The following is a 19,658-nucleotide window of genomic DNA, read 5'->3' as shown; positions in this document are numbered from 1 at the left end:
GGCCCAGAGAGTGCCAAGAAAATATCCTCCACATCATTGCACCACCAGCACCACCCTAAACCTTTGGTACCAGGCAGGATGGATCCATGCTAAACTTGCCTGCTGTTTAAATGTGGGCCTGTTGGTGCAGCCAGTGGACAAAATATGAAAGCATAATGTTTAAATACCAAATGAAATGAAATGTGTTAAATGTGGGAAGAGAGGAAACAACCTTCATCACAGTGAATTATGTTGTGACAAAGAAGCTGTGATGTTACATCCAACAGTATTTTTTAACTAGTGTCTAAAATAACTTCTGACTTTGTTCTTAGAATTGATTTTTTTTAAAAGAAAGAAGTAGATTATCTTCTTGTCTAAAATGTAGTTTGCAGCCAAAATGATTGTGAACATTTTCAATAAATGACAAATCAATGATTGCTTAATCAGCATTTTATCAGGCGATTCTGCATCAAATAGTCAAACATGCATGAAATAGTTAAACACAACATTGAAACATGGATGACACGACTTATCTAGAGGTTAGATAAGCAATGCGGTGGTGAAAACAACCACTTCACTATGTGAGCATGAACACATGCTATGGTTTCCATTCACAGTAAAAACAACCCGTTACTCTTTAAGACATAAGGAAAGATCAGCCTATAGTGATAGAAAAAGTCTGTATTAAAGGTTCCCTTTTTGCTAAACCCCAAATGTAAAAACAGAATAAGGCTCATTATCTTTCGGTCAATCAATCAATAACAAAACACCATTAAATCAGTACAGCCGTGATACAGAGAAAAGATTTAAAGGGATATCCTGATCTCTACATTTCCCTTTTTTCTTGATCTCACACTCTGTAACAAAATAAATGTGTTCCTCTTTTAAAAAAAAAAAAAAGAAAAAAAAAAGAAGAAAAAAAAGCAAAGCATGTTTGGTAAAATTGATAAACGAACAAATAGATTAATCAAGAATGACAAAAAGTCCACTTGCATGTTGAAGTTTACCTGTGAAAGTGAAGGTGGATCTGTGGAAGGAGTGTGTGTGTGTGTGTGTGTGTGTGTGTGTGTGTGTGTGTGTGTGTGTGTGTGGAAAAAAAAAAAAATAGCTGGCTATGATCCCAGTTAACTCCAGCTGCATCAGTAAATACAGGTTTGAGTGTAAGAGACTCCAATCCCAGAAGGTGATCGTGGAGAGGCTGGGCCCCCCTTTCACCAAAAGATCATCTCAGTGGGGGTTTAAAGTAACAGGGATTAATATCTTGACTCTAAATCCAATACGTGAAGCAAAGACAACATGAAGAAAATATGATTTGAGTGGTCCAGTATTCCAGACAATGGGGGTATTCATGATGCGCAACAGCATGGATTCAAGTAGATTGTTAATGCCCCTTTAAATAACAAGTGTTCCACTATATTCAGTCATATCACGTGACACACATGTCAGGAACTTCACTGTTGCAACAACATTGACTAAGATAGTCCACACTGGTTATTTGGTCTTTAAAGAGCCATAAAAAACGAACAAAAAATAATTAGAAAGAGGATGTAAACCAGGTATGATGAAATAACAGAAGAGAGACAGGAGATGGGAAAAGGAAAGGAAAATCAGAGCATGGAGGTAGAGAGGAAGATTTTTGACATCATATGCAGCTACCAAAAGTGGTCTCTTAACATTGATTTTGCATTATTGCACTGCAACGGAACCACAGAGGAATGACAATCCACACACAAACACACCCAAACCACTAAGCATACTTTTCACATACACAGGGAGGAACAGGGGCTTTCTTTGCCTTTTTAATGCGATAGGAGAGGGAAGAGGAAGGATAGCCCGCCATTAAAAGAACATTTTGGTGTCTTTAAACCTGCACCTGGGATTACTTTGCAGCTATTTAGCGGTCAATATATATATTTTATCCCTACTATACCAAAGGACTGCAAATTTGGTCCTAGTTTCAAAAAACATTGTATTTTTTCATTAAAATGCTTCAGATATTTTCAGTCATAGGTAGGTTCAGGTTCATCTGAAAATGTGTATTGCACAAAGGCAGGTGAAGTCTAAAGCTTGTTCACTGGTCTGAGTTGTAGAATTCAAGTAGTTGACAAGATCCACCTACTTCTGATTCTTCTGAATCTGTTTTCTGCATAGTGAAGCCCTGCATTTACATGACTTAAGGAGGATTTTATCCTTCAGCAGAAGTTGTGCAAAACAATTAAAAAGGCTACTAAAAATGCTGTACTATTTAAAAAGAAACTTAAAACCTTCCACAACCTACAGTTTGGTATCTGACTTTATCCATACCTCGTTCCTCTTTATCTCATATTGACTGAACATCTTCTTGTAAGGCATTGGATAAATAGAGGGCAGCTGATTTAAAATCAATGGAGTCAGATGATGGATGAGTTGACATGGAAATCCAAGTAAGAAACAGCAGGACTGATTTTGTTTAAAAAAAAAAAGAAAAATCCAATTGAGGTGATGTGCATGGGTTTCACACACAGAAAAAGACAAGGAGAGATTAAATCAGTGATGGTTTAACCTAACTGATAAACTACAATAAGTCTAGTTAGCAGATATTTCACTTAATTACTTAAGTATAATTTTTGATTGCCTTTTCTTTGTATCGTTTTCAAAAATCAAACATTTGAAGGCCTAACCTGATAGATAACCACTGTTCTCCATCATCTGACTCCAACTATGAAGGATAACAATTTTCCTTAATGTGCACCTCAGGCTGTGAGACACAAAGGAGGACTCATCAGCCTGATACCTGCGTCAGTTTCTGAAGGCTAGTGTGCATCACACCTAGATCAAGTTTCCAGAGTCACGCGGTTCACTAACATCTGATCAGCACGACACACACACACAAACATACACACAGACAGACCACTTGGTGTCTGTCCTTCTCTAGATTTGCAGAACCAGGCCAGCAGCTGAGACGTTGTCCCCTCCACCTGCAGTCTGATAAACCTCAGTGCACACCAGCACTGGTGCTACACAGATCTCATAGTCCTCTTCACTCCAACAGCTGACAGGCCTGGTCTCCTGTAAAGGGATACGCTGGCTTCCCTCCTGTCGGCTAACGGAGAAAGAGTCGTCCATTATGAGCCTCGCCTTGTTGGTATCAATGTCATTAGAGCCACAGACGTGGCGGTTAGCTGTGAGTGAAGCTTTGGCAGTGGCTGACATGGTGTTCTTCCACTTGGAGCCACGACTCACAATCATGGCTTGAAAGGCCAGGGTGTGGACATGGAGTCGGGTCAGTGGTTTGCCTGTAGCTCGGGCACCATTTGCCCGACTTTCTGCACTGGCTTCCTTGTCGCGCTGGTTCAAAATGCGATAGACCTCCCTCATCTGGTCAAGAACAGTAGCTACACGAGGGTTTGGGTCTGACAATACGGTGATGTTGGATCCTTTGAGCGAGCTAAGAAGGTTTGGAAGTTCCTGCTCATTCATCCCCAAAGAGTCTGCCTGAAAAAGCAGAATTAAGGTAACTCGTTTAAACCATTTTTACTTTTTACTACTTTTACATTTTCATCAGGTCTGCACATGTGTGTTGGCTGCTTTGTTATGCTGAGTGGAATAAACTACAGCCTTTGTGTTGACTGCACAAAGAAAACCATGGCTTCGAGGTCTAGCCACAACAATATTCATTATGTGTTTACAGTATTGAAGAGGTTTGATTATGGGGCAAAATTTGCACCTTTGAAAGCAGCAGAACATGGCTTTACATCGCATTTCTTCAAAATATAATTATGCAAAACTGGAAAGCAAATACCGCTCCTACTGAGTCAGCCTGCTTTGCTTTGAGTTTAACTAAGCAAATCTTCCTGGCATCCATCTATTTTCACAAAGCTGACTCATTCTGTTTCTGTATATAAACATTTTACTTCTTCAGTGTTGGTGATATCATTTTGCTCATTGATCAGTCAAACATACATAGGGAATGACGTAGTGGAGCAGGTCTTCCATGATGCTCTCTTCCACGAAACTTGCCATTTCAAAATGAATTCCAATTTGAGGGGATGAGGAGGAAAGCAGGCGTCCCAGGCGGGAGAGGAGGGCTTCTCTCTCACCTGAAATGATCCAAAATAGGTGGAAGATTAAAGAAGAGTTGTAGACGCTGTCAGGCAGATTGCAGGGTGTTAAAAAAAAAAAAAAAAAAAAAAAAAGCAAAGAGAAGCAAAAGGGTACAGTGACGTTAAAGGAAGGAGCAACTCAACAGGAAAGACAAAAGGGTAATGAAAGAGTGGAAAAACAGCAGAGACATGGGGAAAAACAGCAGACCAGAAGACAAAGGTACTGTCAGATCAAATAACACACAGCTGATCTGCTGTGCAAACAGCCTGGCTCAGAGGGGGAAGCTGGTTATCAGCCTATAATACTACCTCTGTGTTTTGTTCTTCTTTTGACGTCAGTTCTTACATACAGCTATCACCAAATGTGGCCAAAATCCAGCCAAGTCCAAGTGTCACTGGTCAGTATGCTTAACTATGCTTAAAGCCCTGAGCTTTCATAGACACTACCTGACAAAGGTGCATGGGATCATATATCCATGATCTCCTGATTACAAACCCTCAACAATTTGCGTCACTGTGAGAATAGCCCCAGGTAACAGTGATACACAGCTAGCCAGTGCCCATCTTGTGTCCTGCCTCTAGCACGCTCTACTCAGACACCACCCTCGTGTAAACAAATTTGAGCATTTCCAGCAGTGAGAGTTGACAATCTCAACTCCAGACAATGACCCAAATTATCTACCAACTTTGTCCAGAGTTCATATTTAAGGTGAAACCTCTTTCCTTTTGATAACTACAATTAGTAGAATTTTACTCTCCAGGTGATATGAGAGAGTAACGCTAACCTCAAACTGCTTTCGTTAAGCCAGGATAATACGTTCAACGTCAGCGAGCCCAACTGTGCATCAGAAAGAAGGGAACACCTTTCTTACCTGACTGGAAAGGGAAGTTGTCCATCATTTGGAGCCCTCCCACCACCAGTAGGTCAGGTTTGAAGTCTATAAGTTTCTGAGCAAACTCCTCCATAGAGGACAGGTAGGGGTTATTGGCATCGCTGTGAATGATGTATCTACAGAACACAAACAAAGTGAACAACTATCACCTCAGAGCACCGTGTACACACACACTCCACGTTTCTGATGCATCTGTATGACACCTACCTATTGGCTCTACGTGAGGTATAGCGCCCCCAGCGGGCACCAGATGGATACTCCAGAATCAGATGAATGTCTGGCTCATCTATCACTTTACCTGCCACTGAGGAGATAAAAGGAATATCACAAAGTACATAAAAATGACAAAACGGATATTTCATTCAAAGTAAAATGGATGCATCAGTTTGTGTTAATTCAAGTACCTGTAATGTGCTGCGACAGGACATCAGTAAAATCGGTGCTGAAAGTTCCCCCTAGCAACACATCACATCCCTCGGTTGCCATGCGACTAGCCATTACTGGAGCATTGCCGCCTACTGACCATCTGTTTCCAGGTAAGTCACGGGCCCCCTCGACCAGCTCGCTAAAGAGGGTTTCATTTAGCATAAAACGCCTGCGGGAGAAGAAAAAAACTTTGGTTTAAACTGTGAAAATGAAAACTGACATTACTGTGATTTATGGTGCTTAAAATTACATTTTTAATTAACTTTCCACAGAAGGAAAAAAACAAAACAACAGCATCTGCCACTAATATGATCGCTTAACTTCTTTCCTGCATATTGATATGTCCTGCACCACCCTGGGTTAAGAGACTGAACCCCAAGTTGCTCTACGATCTAGTGCTCTAGTGTGTGAATGGGTGGATGACTGGATGTGTAAAGCGCTTTGGGGTCCTTAGGGACTAGTAAAGCACTATACAAATACAGGCCATTTACCATTTACGATGATTTCATCGGAGTATGAATGTGTTTATGAGTGTGCTTTGATTGTTCCAGCGCTAGCAAAGCTCTATATAAGAACCAGCCTATTTACCGTCACATATGTCTCTTGGCATCCCAAAAGTCATAGAGAAACCCATTCTGACCTTCTCTATACTTTTCCATCAACACCCTCAAACATCACATCTTCAGTGCTCTCTGTCAATATGAGACGATACTGCTGCTGTCTGATCATCACCATCTTAAACCAGTTTCAACAACTCTTTCTCATAGGTTCATCGTATGGCTCACCGGCTTTATCCCTCTGTAGTTGCTACAGCTTTACACATCGCCCAAGTTCTTGAAAATTGGTATTGTTCCACTGCCATCTCTACTCGACATCTCCATACCTCCACAAGTGTTTTATCTGGACCAACCGCCTTTCCTCTCTTCATCCTCTTCAAAGGTGCCCTCACACTCTCTTCAGTCATTAGTACATTTCTATCTCTATCCTTCACAATTCTGAAACAGTGCACATCCTTTCCACCTGGATCTTTTCCTTTTCACCTCTCTCTTTCTAAACACCTAGACTCCCAGTACTCCCACTGCATTGCAGCAGTGGGAGACAAAGGCTGAAATATATTACTTCTATATCCATCCTTTTGAGCATTAAAAGTGGGGTGATCATAAAGAAAAGTGCAGTAGGACTCTCACTAAACATACAATATGATCACCCTCAGGATGCCAGAATGCTGGATATCAGAATGAAACAGCATGAGGACTCGGCTTGGTTGCCAGATAATTGCATCTCATTGTTGCTTATCAGTTAACGCTCACACAGCAACTTTCTTATAGCCTGAAGTCACAAATATAAATACTTGTTAAAACATTTTTTTAAATGCACATCTCCACTGATAGGTAGAACAAACAGGCGTAATAACAAAGCACCCTTTCAAAATAAGCATCTTTATCCAGATAAAAAACAATTTTATCTTGTTCTTTGAACATATTATTAGACATTTATTTATTTAGATTAGATGCTTCAGAATTACTCTGCATGGTATTTACACAAAGTCTAAATACATTCAGTCATTTGGCTGCCATTAAGAACTTACAATCCCCAAAAACGGGCAGTATAAGGACCAGAGAAATAAGTTTAAATGTTAAAAAAGACAGTTTCTGTCTCTAACAGAAAAGTCTTAATTTATGTTAGCACGCATTCTTTTTCTATGAGGGTTCCTGCTGATTCTGTAGTCTTGTTGCCCTTAGGGTGTTTTATTCTAGACAATGAACAAGAGCTCACAGGCACCAGAACACGAGCAGTCAGCAATGATCAGGGAGATTAATTCAAATGTATTCTCAAGACTTCAAAAGCCTTTTCAAACATGAACAGCAGCAAAAATGAAAAAAAGAAAACTGTATACTTTCAGTACAAACACCTCAAATTCCAGTTTAGGATTAAAAGGAAAATTCAGAAAAAAAACTCAGAGCACCGATAGGACTGCAAATATTTGAATAGCCACAATTTTATTTATTCAAAATACATGTGTATCTATGCGTATGTACTCTGAATTTGCTTCCAGAGCTGGACCTCTACTTTTAAATGGGCTCATCTTCACACAGACATCACTTACTCTGCAGCTGCTCCTGGTGCAAAGAAATATGCAAAGCTCTGAGCCAGCTGCTCCACATTTTCTAGGTAGTCATGATGCAGGGGCTGGTCTGTGGGCTGGATGCCTGTTTTATTAAGCAGTGACACACTGTCTACTATCAGGTCAACACAACCTCCAAAACCTGTGGATGAAAAAGAGAGAAAGAAACTCAAAGAGCCAATATTCATTTGGAAATCAGGACAGGGAGAACACTGGTATGACTAGTCACACTGCTTTTACCTTTGTGCTCCAAAGCCACTAAAATAACCTCTCAAATCATGTAAGGTGTGCCCCAACTTCATCAGCATTTAAAAGCAAACTAGACAACATTCCTGCTTAGCCCTCGAGTTTAGTTGCAGGTTGAATTCATTTTAAATTTTAGGCCTTTTCTATTGTTACTGGACTACGCTTGACAGTGTCATTTCTCTTCCTTTTACAGGTTATAACCAGTGTTTTTTTGTTTTTTCTATCACTGTTTATAATAACAATAATAATTTTCCTTTTTACTATATCATTGTTGCTTTTTTGTATTGATGAAGTTTTACGTTATAAACATGGTGCCATGCTACGATTTCTGTGATAGCATATGCCGTATGAAGTACGTGTGTTTTTCCGCCTGAAACAAAATGTGCTACATATATAAAATTTTGTGCTCCAGGGCATTTTAGAAAACAAAACATACTAAATAGTGAGAAATCCACACAACCTGCAGCTGCTGTGTCCAGTACGGCTGCATTTATCTCCAATCACAGCTGAAATAGTGACACACTGTCAGAGTTTCAGCTGCTGGATCGATCATATGTCCCATCAACAGATATAGAAGCTCTGAGCTTCACAGATGCCGGTCATGTCTGAACAGGGGCCAACACTTCAGGCAGGCAGGCAACTTGTTTAAGATTTGAATAAATTTTGCATGACGCTGGCGTAAACTTTACTCATACTCCTTTGTCTGAATTTGCAACCCTATCTTTTTTTCCTGCTGTAGCTTCATATAAAAAATATAAAAGGAACTTTTTGGGATACAGTTAGATTTTCTGTCATAAGGTTAATATGAATATGGTGCATTTTATAGTCCTTCAGGACCCTGTCACAGAAAGCAGGTTTAGTGGAAACTCTGAGTTTGTTAACCCTGAGAGGAGATGAGTGAGTTTACTGTTCCTGAAACAGAGCCAAATTAACCTAACCTGTTCCCTATATATTTTATTGAACAGAGCTTCTCTCTGAATGTTCCCTCATGCTGCACCTGAACCATCTCTATGACACCATTTCATTTCCCCCATTATTACAGTCAATGTCAAAGCTGTTTACATCTTTACAAACAGTTAAATGCTGGTTAATCTTCTTATCAAATCAATCATGAATGTAAGGATAACAGTGGACATCAATGGGCACTGTGGATTAGCTCAGAATAAAATAAAGAAGTTGCCCAATTGTTAGTTAACTTGCACTGCACATTTTGTAATCCCTGTTACAATAAAACTAACTTTTATTGCACTTTAGGCCATAAAAAAGAAAAAAAGCCCAAAAAAAAAAAAAGATCAATAATTTCTCATGCTGGAATAAATGATGCTACTGTTGTTGTCTGCGCCACTTCTTAAATGGGACTAAATGCAGTTTAAGGTGAGCTTTTAAAAACAGGCTAAAGACTGGATGTTGAGCAACAGTTTGAAAAGCTGCAATATCCGAAAAGGATTTGCACCACTAAATCAACAAAAAATCTGTCTTCCTTGTGCTGTGGAAATCCAAAAGTCAGTTTACAGCTGAATAATTATATTTAAGAAATGTAAAATGTCATATTTGGTCACATTTTTAACTATTTATCGGTCTATGAAAAATCAAGAGTGGGTAACTGATGACTGAGTGGACTAGTTGAAGTTTCATCTATTTCTGGAGCTGAAAACCCAAGAGTTAATTAAGACAGAATTTAGAGTTAGCATTTGTCAAACCTGTTTCTGGGTCAGGGCTCAGGTTAAGTTGCAGTAAGCCATTATTTATGTTGCAGTGTTCAATGCTGCAACTAAGCAACTAATAGCAATACATGTTAATCCATCCCCTCGTGGCTAACTCTGCTCTGATACGAGTGCTCAAAATAACAGACTCCAGCACATGTTGCCAGTATTTTGTTGTTTATTTTTCTGGTTATTTATGAACCCTTTTGGCACCATGAAAACAAGCTTTTACTTATAGTTTGTTTTAATTTGATGTGACACACAAACACATGCAACTAGTCAACAACAGCAACAGCAACAACAACAAGGCAACAACAAGGCTGATTCTGATCTTTTGGCAGAAATTTCTTATAATCGCATTTAATTACATCAGGTTGTACTGTTGCTAAGCTTATTGGTAACCTATTGGGTAAAGGCTGGACAGACAAGTTGATTCTTATTGAGTGTCTGTGCGATGGTCCAAAGCACAAGGTTTTAGGACTTGCTCAAGAGACAAAACACTGGATTACTATAAGAATACCAGAGCTTACATCACATGAGCCTGCACAGTTGTTTATAAGAAGTTCAAAGTACAACCAAGGGTTTTTCTGCTTATAAAACTTCTGGCAGGTAAACTCACAAGACTGTTCAAAACATCTTAACTATTTATTTCTAAGTGGGGTTTGTTTACTCAAGCATAAATAAATAAATACTCTAAATATATCTTTATTATAAAAAGGCAAAAATAACAGGAAAGTGGACAGACATCTGTTATTTAAGATAACACAAACACTCTTCCTTAATGTCACGCAGAGTTGTCATTATATTCATAATTTCCCCAAACCATCTTTCATCCAGAAAAAAAACCCTAAGCTCCAAAAAATATTAAGCTTCCTTTGCTAGTTAAGTAGTGTATATATTACTTAAACTACAGATACTGCCCCACCCTACACATTACTGAAGTGAATGCCATAATTGGCTCAAATCATTGTTGAAATCATTGGATGCATTCTTACTGGAAGATAATCACCAAACAGGAAAACAGCTAAAACACACACTTCTGTTTAAAAGAAAGTGGAAAAGTTGTATTTTAATTAAATATATTTTCCTTTATATGCCAAACGCCAAACCCGCAGCACACTCATTGAGACTTTATTTCTAAGCTGGAACTAATCATCTTACCTGATGACCACCTTTCATGGTTATTGCCCCCTCCGCACCATCTATTCAGGCTTCAACACACAACCTTATTTATTTCCATAAGAAACCCCTAAATGTACTTTTCTCAGTTTACTAAAGTTTGACATTAAATATGAGGCAAATATTATCCACTGCGTTAACAACTTATTTTCTGTTAGTGAATGCGGGCAGTGACTAATGTTACTGTTATTCTGGCGCAGTTTACCTGATCGATCATTAATCCACAAACCCCTGAAATTAGGTTGCACTCATACAGTCTATGGTTAGGCTAGCCACCGTTAGCTAGCTCGTAACACTTACCAATCGCTACTCTGGGTCTGGCGACGTTATTCATCCCCACTTTCCGCTCAGCCCGGAGCAGGGAGGAAAGGACTGTGTCCAGTCGGTCGTCCAGCACTGCATTCTGGGGTGACCGGAACCAGAGGGCCAACACAACCACAAATAAGGACACAACAGACCCATATTTCACCCACGGTACCCTGCCTCCCGCCTCCATCGCTCGCTCTCTCGCTCTGTGTACAAGCGCTCTCTCCCCCTGCGCCGCCGCTGAAAAGCTGTGCTCTAGGTTGTCTGTTTTGGTCGCCCGAGTGTCCCGGATGTACCTTAACGGGGCGGATACCGAACAGTGGATTTTCTGCGATACTAAGCAAAATCACTTCAACTCCTTTCTTGTCTCTTTTACAGATATCCCCCCCCCCACCCCCCAAAAAAAAAAAAAAATAATAATAATAATAATTCGTCGCTTCAAAGTTTTAAGAGGTGCTGTTTAGTTGGGAAAAGGGAAACGCTTACGTGGAAAACTAATGAGGGGAGGGACGTGGAAGGGTTTGTTTTTGCTGACAAGGCGGAAGTGGCTCGCTTGTCTTTTTTCAGTTTAATAGTTTAACCTTTGATTAAAAGTTCACTACACAATTATTGCGGCGAAAACGATCCTAAATATGTTTTTTTTCCAAATCTATTAAAAAGCTTCATGAATTGGATAATGTATCCCTTATTTTATAATTTTCTGTTATGGAGACAAGAAAATTAAGTAATCAAAATTACACTTTTTTAATTATTTTATAAAAAGTTATATGGTGCCATTGTTAAAATTTGAATAGCAGAGTTGCATATGATATCAAAGTTGAATAGATAAATATATCATTTGTGTTTGTAGATTATTACAAATAAATATTCAGGTCCACAAATGTTAATACTTTTTACTTATATATGCAATATTTGTTTCATATGCATGTCAACAGGATTGCAAATTGGTACTAGTGTTGTTTTTTTTCCTCAGAAAATGATCCAAGTTGGGGAAAGTAATGGACTGAAAATGAAGGCTAAATGTAGTTTTATGTATACACATAAGGAAACATTGAAATGAATCCATATTCTTTTGGTAAAGTTAGTAACAGGGCTGTGTTGGTTAGTGACTCTCAATCCAGACACACACACACACACACAAAAAAAAAAAAAAAAAAAAAAACCCACACTTTTGCCATGCCACCTGTGGGATTATGATATTATTTTATGCCATGTTAGACCCCTAATTAAAGATTGTGAATTATTATGTAGTTTCAGTTTGCATTATGCTCCTGAACTAGAAGAAGGTGATAATTATTACATTTGGTAAACTGATTTGCATTACATTAGACTGTTGATTTATTGTGAATGAATGATATTGTTTTATGATGCATTATACTGCTGAGTTATAAGAAATACTGTTCACAGAAAGTCATCGTCTCATTTGTCTGATTAGAAGAGAACAGAGCATACTGCCCCATTTCATCAGGAGCAGATAAACAGGGAGCCAAGGTCGTAGCTTAGGCGCTGTGTGAGAAAGAATGTTTAGGCTCTGATGATTAGGAGGGGGCCACTAGAGGCTATAAGAGTTTGATCAAGGCTCCACCATTTGGAGATCTGATGCTGTCTGTGTATGGTGTCCATCTCCCACGCGTGTGTTCATTAAATCATCGTTTGACTTGACCCGGCCGGACCAGTGTGGTTATTTTGGTTTTCCTCCTGTATCCATTCCCAATATTTGAATCCGTAACAGTTTTGGGGGCTCGTCCTGTGGTATTGGGATGGAAGTTTTGGAGGCTTGGACGGTCCGAGGTGGTCAGACGGGCAGACATTATCCGGCAATCGAACTGAGTGGACAGGCGCCTTTAAAAAAGAGGTAGGCACAGGCCTGTTGATTTGATCCGAAGTGTGCTGAATTGGACGATGAAATTAAATGTCTATTCAGTAAAAGTTGCCGGTGGGTGTCTGTTTTGATTTTGATGAAAAATCTCATGAGTTTTGAAACTTGAAATAAGCTTATAAGTAAAAATACTGAGTTAGAGTCTCAGGTAAAGGTAAAAATACTGAGTTAGAGTCTCAGGTAAAGGTAAAAATACTGAGTTAGAGTCTCAGGTAAAGGTAATAATACTGAGTTAGAGTCTCAGGTAGATGGATAGGGAATTGGTCAGTTTGGGAGTTAGAGTCTCCATTGGTCTAAAGATTGCATCTGTGTTGGTCATGTTGCGAGTTAGAGTCTCCATTGTCCATAACGTTGCATCTGCCTCAGTCATACTCTTGTTTTTGGGTGTTGTCTGTTGTTTAAAAGTATTATAAATTTTGTTAGAACGGTGGTTAGAGTCCACTAAGAGGCGCATAGCCCGGAGGTTACGCTCCCTCCTGGCCGCGGACGCGCGACCTTGACCTGTCGGCGAACAGGGTTAGTTCAGTTGGCTTGACTGTGGGGTACAGGGCATCCTGGAACAAGCTAGGAGTTAGAGTCTCCTTATCTGCGCTTTTTTGGGCACTGTAAATTGACTTAGGGATTTTAGAGATGAGGCCAGATACAGTTAAAGTCTGATACTGGTTAATTGATTACAAAAAAGTTGGACTTTCTTCGGTTGGACCCGTTATCTTAAATTTGTCAAAATTGTGTAGGCGCTAAAACTTTCAGGCCTGAGAGTGATTGTAAATATAAGACGTCTTTGTAATATAATATAGAGTTGAGTGTGAAACGAGGCTGTGTGTGACGACAGCGCGCTGCGAGCTATTTTTAGATAGTGTGTGAACATGCAAATGAGGTGGCTGATGTGAAGGCCACAGAGGACTTCCTGTTTAGCGTGTTATTGAGTTTTATAAGTATAATTTGCAAATAATGATACATGCCTGTAATTAAAACGCTGATTTTGCTGATTATAATATTATAAATAAAGTTTTGAATGACTACGGTGAATGTTTGATGTTTGGCTGAGTTTTGATATGGGAGAGACGGCTTCGCAGCTGCTGGGGGTAAGTGACCGGAAACTTGCATGCCCATAAAAGGCAACTGCCTGACTGTGTGAACTATGCACCAAGAGAGAGAGTAAAATCTAGGTGGATGAATTAAATGGATGTTGTAAGAAAAATAGTAAATGAATGTTTTAGTCTCTTAATACAGGTGGATTTCTCTCAACCAGGAGACCTGAGTACAGCAGCAAAAGGATAGATTAATAAAATTGGGACGACACACATGCTAAGCTCTGGCTCAAAATTTTACAGGTTGACCTATCACTTTGTCCCCACCCGAAAAAGAAGCTTAAAGGACATCTTCTCCTCCAGTTATCGGTTACCATCACTGGAAATTTTCAGGCAAGTTTTTCACTGAATTGTTTTTGGCACCATGTGTCCCTGAATCTCACAAGCAAGCTCTAATTCCTGGCTGAAGACATGGAATGCTGTTATTTAAGGTGGGAAATCAAAATTTGGGAAACAAAATTAAAAACACACACAATTAGAGAAATGCCTTGTTTGAGAAAAAAGTTAAAATAACCCACCCACAAACGCACATACACGCAATGAAGAAACAGCTTACACTCATGAACACGTGAAGATTTTCCAGCAAGGTTAAAGCAGCAAAACTTAACATACACCTGATGTTAAATGATAAAGTCTATCCACTACTAACAATTAAACTCTCTGGGTTGCAGGACAACAACTTGACTTCAAAAAGACAGACACTGGTAAATCACAAACCAGTGATGAAACAACAAATTTAGTGGTTAAAAGAGTCAAATTGTGACATGTTTTCCTCTGATTGATTAATATAAGTGATTACTGAATGAAATAAAATTCCTTTTTTGAATTATTAAACATGATCTTAAGAATTTTAACGTGTACCTGTGTTGTCCTGTCAACTTGGTGGGTTATGAGTTGATTATATAGTGAGAAAAAACAAAAAAAGGGGGGGAGAAGGCTGACACAGGGCCTGGCCCCTCTCTGAATAACACAGCCAAAACAACATTATTTTCAAACAACATCATTTTCCTGTTCGTCTGTTTTTGTTTTGTTTTTGTTTTTTCTCTTTATGCTTAATACAGGCTGCTTTGTCGGCCCGGAAAGCCGAGGCTGACCTGGACTCCTGCTCTCCCCTCTACCATCTTTGCTCTCCCCTCTACCATCTTTGATGTGACCCTGACCAAATGCTACAGCAGCTGGACTCACAACAACAGCCTGAGAATGTCAACAGTGCTGCAGGAAAGAGATCTCATGCAGCGGAGACGGAGAACGTTAAATCCAAGGCCCGTTTCACTACACGGGGGAGATTTCCAGACAGCTTCAGCTGACAGAGCTGTGACGAGACGCCTATTAAGCCCGGATGAAAAGTGAGGCCGAGCAAAAGAATGCTGACCTTAACAACTCTGCATTAAAACTGTGCAGGACAGTGACGGACCAACACGGAGGATCGGGCAGCAAAAAGGGCGTGCCAGAGACACGAGGAGTAACTGAGGTCAGAAGGCACCTCAGATTGGACAAAAGCAGCAGAAGAACATAAGCTGAAGGCACAGGTGTCGGGGCTCAGCCAGGAGCTGACCTCTGAGAAGAGCCGAACAGCAGAGCTGCAGAAGGCCGTGGAGCAAAGCAAGGAAAACATCAAAAACTTCAATCTGACGTGTACGGAAAAGACTCTGAGGTTTCTGCCCTCAGTGAGAGCTCAAGACATCAGAGCAGAAACTGAGCATGGCTCAGGAGGAGCTGGCTGCTAATCGAACCCATCAGTCAGGCTTAGAGTCCCAGATACAGGACTTGAAATCAGCCCGGAGCTTGCTGGAGCAGGAGGTTGCCAAACCTGACGAGAAGCTCCAACACCAGGAGCAAACCCTGAAGGACCTACAGAAGCAAAAAGGGTCAAGTTAAGGAGAAGCTGGACAAGGAGAAGATGCAGGACACTGGAGAAAAGGACTGCCTCAATTGGGGCCAGAACCAGTATGGAGAGAACTTTGGGCAGCAGCACCAATGGACCCAAACGGACTGAAAAGGAGGAGAGCAGGACCCCAGAGCACGCTTCAGGCCATGGTTTACCCAGAACACCAGAACAGGAAAGTGATGAACACAAACACACACACAAACACACACATCTACATACACTGACTCAGAAGCAAGAGAAACACACATATGAACACATATGCACTTGTTGATTGACTGAGAAATGACACACACACATGCACACAAATCAAAATGCTGATTCAATTCACTGAGAAGTGATCCACACACACACTCACATACACACATACACATACACATGTTTGTGCAATGAAGAGTGATACACACACGCTGCTGCAATGAAGAATGCTTTACTAACAAATGCTATGCTGATACGCAAAATGCTGCACACAAACGTCCAAATACAGAATTTGTTACAGCAACAAGAAGCCATTGATTGTTAATTGGTTAAATGCATTTCATGTCACCCAGAGGGCATTTGTGCAGATTTAGGGGACAGGGTCTGGAGCAGTTTGGTTATGAAAACAATGTCTGTGAGTGATGTCTGTTTATGGCTCAAGGCCTCAACTGAATTGTTTACTGTGCTTCACACAGCCTGATAAGGAGCAGTGGTACAGAGTGAAAATTATGAATTAACGGTGTGAGCCTTACTTCGGAGCACCACATTTTTGTGATTGAGATTTAATTGAAGGAGGAACACACTAAAAAAAATAATAATAAAAAAATAAAAAGAAGAAAAGGGGGCCAGCCCTTGGAATTACGTAAGCATCCTACATGTATTTAACACAATTGCCTGAGGCTTTAAAGATTTGTATAAAATTCAACAGGAAATCATAGCTTCCCTGTATTTCCTAAATTGTTGGCATGCTGGTGAGTGCTGTTGCTCCACAGTAAGAAGGTCCTGGGTGCAAGTCCACAGTCTGGCTAGTTTGCAGTGGTTTCTCTCTGGGTATTCTGGTTTCCTGCCACAGTGAAAAGTCATGAAGCTATTAGAGTTAGGTTAATTGATGATTCTAAATTATCCGTGAATGTAAGTGTAAATGGTTGTTTGTTTCTAGGTGATAGACTGGTGACCTGTTCGGGGTGCACCCTGCCTCGTAACCTATCACTTTAGAGTTATTTCCCAGCCCTCGTGCAATTAGGATAAAGATAGGAGGATGGTAGTTGTTGTAGACCCATTCAATTTTTATGGTAATCAGAATTTAGACTTTGTTGAACCGTAGGCAATATGAAGACAACATGTAGTATTTAAGGGACCAAGTAGAATTTGGATAAAAGTTAGTGAATAGTGTTGAAAAAATGACAGAATTGTGAAGGATTAAAATATTCCAGGAGCTTAACTTACTCCATCTGAACATGTCTTAATCGTGTAATATGAACTCAAAATGCACAGGTTTACTGAATATGAAAAGGTTGTGTTGATTTAACTCAGTTGTTTAAGTTTCAACCAAAGCAAAACATTTGTGTGCAACTGAAATAAGTCCAACATGTTTTTGTCAGTGCAAAAAGAAGTTACGGTACCTGTATGCTTACACAATATTGTCCCTGGACAGAGAAAAACTTTCTGGTGAAGTTTTGGTTGATTTTGGGTTTTGCTTAACACTAGGTTGATTTTATCAGTGAGGTTTGGATTGTTTTCTTTCTCTAAGAGAGAGAAAGATGGTTTTATGCTTGGACATGTTTCCAACGGGCCCCAGTATTTGTTATTATATGAGTATTTTATTGGTTACGTTTGTCTTTGCTTTTGTTACAGTGCACTGAAATAAGTACATCTGAGAGGAGTGATCCACCGGTGGTGATATTTTGGTATTTTGTGAGTTCCTGATTTAACAAATCAGCTCTTTAATCCAGGCCTGAGAGATTGAACTTTAAAGCGCTATAAAACATGATTACTAGAAAGAGTCGCAAAGTATTTTTCTCGATAATTATAATGGGCTGTGGAGAAATTCACTTATATGGGACATTGATCACATGAGAAGTCCTGAGGCTAAAAGGATTGCAGCGAGTCAATCCAGTCAAAAAACAAGGAACTGTTTTCCTTTAAAATGATGACGTCATCTTGCTGGTGATGGAGCCTCGAATAGGTTGCGTGTGAGACTCCATTATCAGCAATATCTGGTATGAATGTGTGTGAATGTATGCATGTGACTGGACTGTGATGGACTGACGACTAAATGTTTAAACTGACTTGACACTGAGACAAAAACGATACCGACTTTAGGATTAGTACATGTCTACAAACAATTCACCCAGCTTGTAAAAGAAGGGTGGATGTTTTGTCTCGCTTTGTTTTGTTTTTGCAGGAGTAGGAGGACAGAGACTAGGGGGGGAGGCTATAGTTTCACATGAGTGTGAACTGCAGACTTAACCCTTTGGTTGCTAATTTTGAGCTACTGATGTTTCCATCAAGAAAATTGTGTTTTATTAGCTGTGTTTCGATTAATGTATCACATTATATTGTTGGGAATGTTAAATGCTAAAGTGAAGAGAAGCTTTGATTTCACTCATGACTGAACATGTTATTATTATTAACCATAGCGGGCCACTGTAAAAAGTCAATCAATTTTGATAGAAAAAGCAAGAAAAAACTCTATTGATACCTACACAGCAAATCCAGCATGTCCAAATTAGCACTGTCAGATTTGATTTCAACACTTTTAAAGTGTCTATATGGGTCCACACCAGAGAGTGTTAATTTGACTCTTTTTGGAGAGTTGGTACGTTAACTCTGATTTAGTGTTAAACACCAAATCTCTCTGGAGTTGATAATTTGGCACTTGGTGTTAAGAGTTTATATATTAACTCTCAAAGAGTATTTTAGTTTAGCTACGTAAGAGTTATCTTCTAATTAATTCTAAAAAGCGGGAATTTTACTGTTCTGAACTTCTAGAAATTTCTTTTGGAAATAAACATTTACTAAAAAGACACAATGGTTTTTGAAAAACATTTATTCTGAACTGTGCACCACAATTTCAAAACATTTTCTGAAAGATGTAACAGTGTACATGTTCTCACTTTCATTACAATTTCGTTTATCAAAAGGTCTGACATAGGTGAGCTGGTAAATGCAAATAACAGCATTCTCATCACTTATTTCAATAAATACAAAATACAATATGCATGTCCTTCATTCATCACTTTGTGGAACTTCAACGCACTTCTGCTCTCCCCCATATTCGATCTTCAAAAGGATATCCTATGTGGAGATTGAATAAAAATTAGTTGACACTAATTAATGGCACAAATCAATTGCAGCACAGTTAAAAAAAAAAAAAAAAAAAAAGGAATCCTTTTTGAGCCATTACTTGTGTAAAGTATTTTCCCAAAAGACAAGGACACAGACAACAGGTAATACTGAACTAAATGTAAAACCTCAACCTTTTTCATTTTTACCTAAAACCGTGTGCACAAAACTCTGGAGGGATCTAAATGCTAACGTAGAACTCAGTCGGGACTTGGGACATCTGCTACTGCTGTTTGCTCGTTTTATGGGAGATCGTTTTCAGGCTTCAAGTAGCACCATTATATCAACATTTCACATTCTAGACATTGTTTTAAGTGTATTTGACCAAGAAATTTGACTGAAAATTCACATGCAAGCTTTTTTCAAGGCTGTGGTATTTGCCCGCAAACAATACCTTTCAGCTAGCTAAAACAGAATATTATGCTATCACCGAGCAACATGGCTAATGCCTTTCACACAGCTTTGTCTCAACTCCAAAGAGCCACAGAAGTAAAAGCTAATAACAATAATTGAAACAATCTTTGAAAACATGACTTACCA

The 19,658-nt window shown here is 39.4% G+C and overlaps 1 protein-coding gene across 1 annotated transcript; it reads right to left on the bottom strand.

Annotated features, from left to right (window-relative positions):
• Positions 1–645: 645 nt before the first annotated feature.
• Positions 646–11,217, bottom strand: adpgk2 (ADP-dependent glucokinase 2). The gene is made up of 7 exons (XM_087835595.1): positions 10,934–11,217; positions 7,488–7,647; positions 5,359–5,549; positions 5,162–5,258; positions 4,934–5,070; positions 3,922–4,058; positions 646–3,453 (listed from the first exon to the last, which is right to left on the bottom strand). The coding sequence occupies exons 1-7, from the start codon at positions 11,127–11,129 to the stop codon at positions 2,890–2,892; spliced, it is 1,482 nt and encodes a 493-aa protein (XP_087691721.1). The 5' UTR covers positions 11,130–11,217; the 3' UTR covers positions 646–2,889.
• Positions 11,218–19,658: the final 8,441 nt, after the last annotated feature.

Source organism: Neolamprologus brichardi, chromosome 1 (genome assembly GCF_056152115.1).
Source record: "Neolamprologus brichardi isolate AB-2024 chromosome 1, ASM5615211v1, whole genome shotgun sequence".
In the NCBI taxonomy this organism is placed as follows: Eukaryota; Metazoa; Chordata; class Actinopteri; order Cichliformes; family Cichlidae; genus Neolamprologus; species Neolamprologus brichardi.
Note: the sequence above shows the minus strand (reverse complement) of the source record. Positions and strands in the feature narration are given on the sequence as shown.